We start from the raw sequence: 7,235 nt of genomic DNA, 5'->3' as shown, positions 1-7,235 counted from the left end.
AAAAAAAAATCTTAATGTAAGATTTAGGGAACACTGGATTCTAAAGTCTCAAAGCCTCCTGAAATTAAAGGTCTGATAAATTCATAGAGAAAAAAATCCAGTAAATGAGGCCTTATCTTTATTCTGTTGTTTTTTTTTTTTTCTTCTGTATTTAGGACATGGTCTACAGGGTCTCGCTACGTAGATCAGACTCATGCTATCAGGCCAGCCCTTAGTCTTAATTTTCTGTAATTTCACAAATATTTGGAGTGACTAAGAAGAATATGTCATTTTAGTAAAAGTAATAGGGTATTTCAATGATTTTCAAATTTTATTTACTTGGTACAGGGTCTCACTACACAGCTTAGACTCATAGTGACCCTCTTGTCTCAGCCTCCCCAGTGCCGGGATTACAGGTGTGCACCACCATGCCCGGTTTCAGTGGTCAACATGGCACACCTGGAGTTCTGGGGTGGCATGGCATTCAGTACTGGGGATCAAATCCCGGTCCTTGCTATTGCCAGGCAGGCAGGCGCTTAGAGCACTGAGCTATCTCCTCAGCCCAGTAATAGGGTATTTCATCTCCAAGTCTAAACCCTTTTGTTCAAATTAGAATTGGTCCTCAAAGGAAGGACAAAATTCAACACACACTTATATATAAAGTGAAAAATATCATAAGCAGGGATTTGGAACACCAAAATCAGAGTTCTTACAAGGTACCAAGTAGCAGACAACATTGTAAAAGAGAGATTTCATCTAGAAGTAGATTTTACTCCTCTTTTGATTTGGCAAGTAGCTACACATAAGACCATGAAAACTTAGTTAACCTCCTTAAGTCTCAGTTTTCTCATTTACAAAATGTATGTGAAAAAAACAAACAAACAAACTGATTTTGGACCAGGGATAGTGCTCATTAGTAGAGTGTTTGCCTAGCATGCAAAGGCCCTGAGTGTGAGCCCAGTACCTGTAAAAAAAAAAAAAAAAAAAGTGTTTGCCTAGCATGCAAAGGCCCTGAGTGTGAGCCCAGTACCTGTAAAAAAAAAAAAAAAAAAGATGTTTTTGTTTTTAACTTGTAGTATTGTTATATGAACCAAATGAAATGATGTATTTTCAAAGTAATTTGATTTATAGCACTAGCCAAATATAAGCGTATCTGAGGTTACATATCTCAGTTAGAGAGTGTTTGAGAGTATGTGCTTGTCATATATGGCTAAGTATGTACGTGTGTTGTCCTGTATTGATCAGGTGTCTTCACTAAAACTGGGTGGCGCTGGACATCCTTTTGCTGTAATTTTTCACTGAAGTTTCCAGCAACTGACACACAAAAAAATTTGACAAGACATGGTTGTAATTTTATTCATTAAGAAAACGGTACTAGTATGGACTATAATGATGTTATTTAAGAGTGGTGAATGAATTTCATGTTTTTTAAATATGAAAAGAGATTAACAAATATAGGTAAAGTAAAACTAATTTCTTGAGTGACAAAAGGCCAAAAAATCTATTTTGTTCCTTTATAGCAACAGGTCTCATAGCTGTCTGCAGTATTTCTACTGTGCTCTGTCAATGACAAGGTAATGGGCCAGTTATCATTTTCCTAATAGCATTTGATTCCAGGAAACTCTGCCTAGGAATTAATGCAGACCTGAAGCAAAAGGTATGGCAAGTGAACAGGATGTTATTTTTCATAAATGACAATTAAGTAACACACAGTCTACTCCTGAATCCACCCCTTGACATGGAACCTCGAGGGGAACAGCTGAATTCTAACATGATATAATGTGATATAACAAAGGACTCTGTTCTTGGCTTTGGTTTGGTCTAGGTGTGGTCTTTTTGTGACAGGGTCATTCTTTGTGGTGCAGGCTGGCCTTGAACTCATGGCAGTCCAAGGAAATGGAGGAAATTTTGTTGTGGGGAATGCAATGCTTTCATGAAGACCTCTGAAATACTCTCAAGGGCAGAGAATATGAGCATGACATGGGCATGGAGGTGCAAAGGTGCAAAGATCTCATAGAGGAATCTTGCTCATTTGTCCAGATGCCCTACATGAGAACTGTAGAGCTAGGCTGGAAAAGCTGGCTAGCCTCTAGAATGGCCACATACAAAGGGTGGACTTCCTGCAACGATGTGTCAAGCTTTGTTGGTTTTAAAGATGCTTTGATGCTTTTCTCAGTTGGTGAAATGCATTAAGAAAAACTGGACTATAATGATACTAGTTAAGAGGTTATTTAAAATAAGCCAAGCATGGATACAACTTGGAAATTCAAGACAATGGCTAAGAGAATGGGATGGAGAGGATAAATTTCAGAGTTATTATGGAGAAACGTACAATTTCACAGGAACCAGTGACTGAATGGGAAGGAAGGAGGGTTTGAAGAAACCTCAAGGTAAAGAATCAAAGAGAAACTTCAGTGGATTATTAGTAGATGATGTTAACCTTCTGAAAGCAAAGAACACAACATACTGTTCATAGCTTGAGGTCTGTGAAAATGGCTTGGTATAGCCACTGTTCCAAGGGGGAAGCTAGCATTGGGTAACAAGGTGAATTTCTGAACCATGGTAGACATAGCTTCATGACTTTGTGACTTCTTTTATAGAGGTTTTTAAATCCAGATAGATGGGACCAGGGGAACCAAACCTGTAGCCTAGCCAGAGCTGAGGACCAACACCATAAACTTGGAAAAGGTGAGAGATTCTCAGAGGCTGCCAGGGTAGCCAGTAAAACTGGGTGGCCATTTGCATTATAATTTTAGGTGCACAGTAAGAAGTCACTAAAGGAAACAATCAGTAAACATACGCACCTGTCCATCTGAGTCAAAAGCCAGGCAGGCAACTCCATGTGTGTGGACATCCTTAAGAATAGACACAGTCTGGACATTATAGGAATCCCATATGCATATATACGGCTCCTTCCCAACTTGACCAGTTGCAATCAGAGTTTTGTTGGGGTGTAAGGCAAGGCTGAAAAAGAAAAAAGGCTCTTCACATCGGACAAAGAGAGACACTGATAATCTTTTACCCAAATATGTTTCTCATATTAAACCAGTCATCTAACCAGGTGACCTCAAAAGAAAAAGGTCTAACTGTCCCAAAGTAATTAATCACCTGCTGGGTCTAAATTGAAATGTTCAACTTTGGCAAAGAGAAGCTTAGCACAATTGGAAAATAATTTCATCTAATCTTACCTATTTGGTTACCTTGAATGCTGAACAACATTAAGATTGTTTCCCCAATCAGAAAATCTATATAGTTTTGTAATTGCTTTATGTGATATAGTATTTTCCAATTTTCAAAATATTACTCAGCTTCCAAGCTAGTTTTGGGCTTTAATTTGAAAAAAAAAAAATGCTACTGCTAGGAAAATGATAACTTCCCAGTTAATTAAACTTGCATACAGTAACACTAGCTACTGTCCTCATTAGGATTTCAAAGCACGACAGACCTGAAGGTCAAGTTCTGTTTCTGTGTCTGTTGTCACCAATTATGCATTTGAAATGGAAGTTTCTATTCTACACAAATCACTACAAGACCAAGAGAACCGCAAATTACTGTTTGTGGGTTTTGCAGCAATTTTCCTGTGTAGTCCAATCAAAATAAAACTTTGTGAAATGCCAACCAGTATTTCTAGGAGTCCCAGAGACTCAAGTGGGAGAAAGGCTGTCATTGCTATTTCTACATGATAAAGCTCTATGTATGAAATTCATCATGTAAAGAAGTTGTGCCTTTCTAAGCACAGGTGTTAGGAATTTAAAGCAATAAAATCCAGACCAACAGAGAGCACATAGCCCATATGGGAACCTAGCAGATAGCTGTGTTCATGCAATAAGCATAAGTAGAATGCTTTTCAGTTTCAATTTTCAGCATCTGTTCTTGCAATAAGCAAAAGTGGACTTTTTTCCCCCAAAATTCAGTATAGTATTAAGAGTATCTGCAAGGGCTAGCCAAATAGCTCAGGGGATTAAAGCACCTGCAATCAGGTGCAGGGGAAGGAGGTTTGATCCCTGCTCCTGGGGCACCCTGAGTCGGCAATTGAGATTGGATATGGAGGCGCGTGCCTGTAATCCCAGCTCTTGGGAGGCTATACACAGGCGGATCACTATGAGTCCGATCTAGTAGTGAGACCCTGAACACCCTCTAGATTCTTCCCTTAAAAAATAGCCCTGGCAAAAAAAAGAGTATCTGGAATCAGATATGTGAACTTATTTATTTTGTGTCTCTTACTAAATCTCTAATTTTTTCAACAATTACTCTTTTTTAAAAAAATATTTTTAAAGAGAGTACAAATTACAGCTAAGACACAAAAAATTCCAAATAATACAGAATTTCACTTAAAGTAATATGAACTTCACAGTATTGGTTGTAATACATAGTGTTGTCTTTCAACCAGTTATTCATATTACCAGACATATGCATGTAAAATTGGGAGAAGAAAGAAATGTATAAGAAACTAAGAAGAAAAAAAAAAAAGAAACTAAGAAAAGGCATGCCTTGGTTTCTTCAAATAGAGATAATATATAAAATTAGATGATATAATGAACAGCAAAGCATTCTGTACAGTGCTGGGCTCAGGGTGGGCACTTAACTGCAGCTTTCAGTAGTCATGTGCTAGAGCGCAGCCACCCTATGCACATCTCTGCAGACTCCGCATGCCTTTCAGAAACACACGGCTTTAAAGGGAACTGGATGGGCTGGTGAGATGGCTCAGTGGTCTAAAGCACCTACTTAGAACAAGCTAAGCTAAGCAAAACACAGGGACCGCGGTTCAATCCCCCAGCACCACATGCCAGCCAGCCCCGCCCCCTGGTGGGCTGAGCTGGCCACACACACACACACACACATATAAATAAATAAAATTAAAAAAAAAATAAAGGGAACTGGTGATGGAACGAACATGTGCTTCGAGACATTGGACCCTTAGGAATCTTTATAAGGTAGTAATACGAAAAGAAGGCCCACAACATTCACAACAGATGAATGCTAAGGAAGGCCTTTGAAACGTCTCAAGGTTGTAGGATACTTTAGCATTCAGAGCTGGGGAGAGATGATAAAGTATAAAAGGACCTTCCCAATCAGTTTCATTCAGAAATGTTCAATAATTGATGGTGTGTAAATGTGCTAGCTCCTGATTACTCTGCAGTACCTCCAGGCTACCTCCAGGGAGTAAACTCTACCACTGAGAACTCTGAGGGACAGGGAGGCTCCAAACTATAGCAGGTGTCCCAGAACATGGGGAGAAGTTGAGGAAGCACCATGTTCCTTCCTCAACTTCCATTAAACTAAGTGGATGGGGGCAGTCTGGGAAAAACCAACCTATGACAAACACATATTTCAGTTCATTAATTCAACAAAACTTTTTTTAAGGGTTTAGTGTATCAGGTGCAGTGTCATAGATACATAAACAGAAAATACACTACCTGTCTTCCTAGGAGCTCACTACAGGAAGGATAGACATGTAAACAAATTATTACCCAGTCACACACACACACACGCACACACACACACACACACACACACACAGAGTGGCACAGAAAGGTGGAGGATGGAGTGGCCAGTTACCCAGGACATTGGGGAGGGCTTCAGTTAATACAAAAGACAAAGGAAGACAAATGTGGTGATACATGCTCACATTTCTTGGCTACTAGGGAGGCTGAAGCAGGAGGATCCCTTGAGCCCATGACTTTGAGGCCAGCCTAGGCAACATGAATCTATCTCAAAAAAAAAAAAAAAAAAATCAAAGGCTTCAAAAGGACATTCATATGAAAAGGCAGTGCTCAGAGGCAAGAACCTTACAGAGAAGGTCAGGAAATAAGACGCTTCCAGCAGACCAAGGAAGCTAAGAGAACCCTTTAATCAGGAAACTAAGTTTCCACTGACAATTACTAGTGGGGCATAATATGCCCAGTTTCCCAGTGAGATGCAGTGGGAAGGACAGAGATAGGAGGATTGTTCAGGGAAGAGGCAAAGAAGCCAGTTAGGAGCTATGCGAGAGATAGTGAGGTAGGCAAAAAGGATGACTCAGGAGCTATTTTAGGGTGTGAGAGCAATAAAGGTTTGGGACATCTGAGGCTAAGCAAAAGCTTGTGCATGTCAAACTTGACACAAGGCTTTAGCTTAGTCACCTGGGTTTATAACTCAGAGAGCAGCTATCATGGTGTGAAGTCTATGAGACTCATCCTGGGAGAGCTGATCTTAAGGTGATCTTAAGGAGAGCACCTAAGTTTTCATAGGGAAGCCGGGGGAAGTCCTCAGGGTAGCATCACTCCTGGAGCCCTAGGACCATGAAAACCAGATGTGACTATGCCATAGGGCTGCCCTTCATCACTCTGCACCTCAGGTGGCTGAGTAAACATGGACGAGTGCTCACTGCCAGGGGAGCGAATGATGCCAACAATCCCCCGCCATGTTGCCTCCCCATTCACTACACACAGTCAGCTCTTCTACCATGGGATGCGATCACAGAGAAAATTAGCATTATTGCCATGGAAGGCCAGAGATGCTTTTCAAAGACAAACTTGTCTGCTCTGATCGCAACTTGTATTTAAAAATGCTTGAGATACTCACCGTATGTCTAGGATCTGGAACACTAAATAAGAGTTTTTCTTTTTAAAGTCATTGCTCTACACTCCTATTGTCTAATTTCATGCTTCCTCACTTTTCTCAGATGATTCTTAGAACAAGGAGAGGGGAATCAAAGAATAGCTTGCAACAAATCTTTAAAGAAATCTTCAGAATAATTTATCAGTCTAAGTCATTCAAATATCAGTGCTACCAAAACACATCTTATTTCAGATTTATAGTATTTTTGCTTTGGTTACTATTTTTTTTTGTTCATACTAAGGTCCATAAATTTACACATTTATTAAGAAGCTCATATATAAGTTATTTTTCTTCTTCCCAGAGTTTCTTTATGCCTATCTTTTTAAAAAATTTGATTTGATTTGATTTTAAAGAGTAAAAGCAAAAACAAAGATAAAAACAGAGTAACATACAACAATACATATGGTACAGATTTTCATACAATGGAGTATTAAAAACTTGAGGAACCCAGGCCGCGGGATCCTGAACAGACCCAGAGCACAGGCCTGGCGAGTGAGTGAGACGACCTGGGGTCCTCCGGATCCTGAATAGACCCAGAGCACAGGCCCAGCATGGAACTCTTCAGCAGAACTCCCTGCAAAGAGGCTAGAGGCAAGACCCACCCAGCTGATTCAGGAGCAGAACATCTTGCCAGAGAGACACAAAGGGTTCAACTC

General features: G+C 40.0%; 1 protein-coding gene across 1 annotated transcript in view; it reads right to left on the bottom strand.

Annotated features, from left to right (window-relative positions):
- Eml6 (echinoderm microtubule associated protein like 6) overlaps nucleotides 1–7,235 on the bottom strand; it is a 275,911-nt gene that overhangs the window by 170,662 nt on the left and 98,014 nt on the right. The window contains exon 2 of the mRNA XM_004632420.2: nucleotides 2,784–2,943. Within this exon, the coding sequence (XP_004632477.1) occupies nucleotides 2,784–2,943 (160 nt within the window). The remainder of the gene's footprint in view (nucleotides 1–2,783; nucleotides 2,944–7,235) is intronic.

Source organism: Octodon degus, unplaced genomic scaffold, assembly GCF_000260255.1.
Source record: "Octodon degus isolate 3935 unplaced genomic scaffold, OctDeg1.0 scaffold00048, whole genome shotgun sequence".
In the NCBI taxonomy this organism is placed as follows: Eukaryota; Metazoa; Chordata; class Mammalia; order Rodentia; family Octodontidae; genus Octodon; species Octodon degus.
The sequence above is the reverse complement of the archived record's forward strand: the minus strand, read 5'-3'. Positions and strand labels throughout refer to the sequence as shown.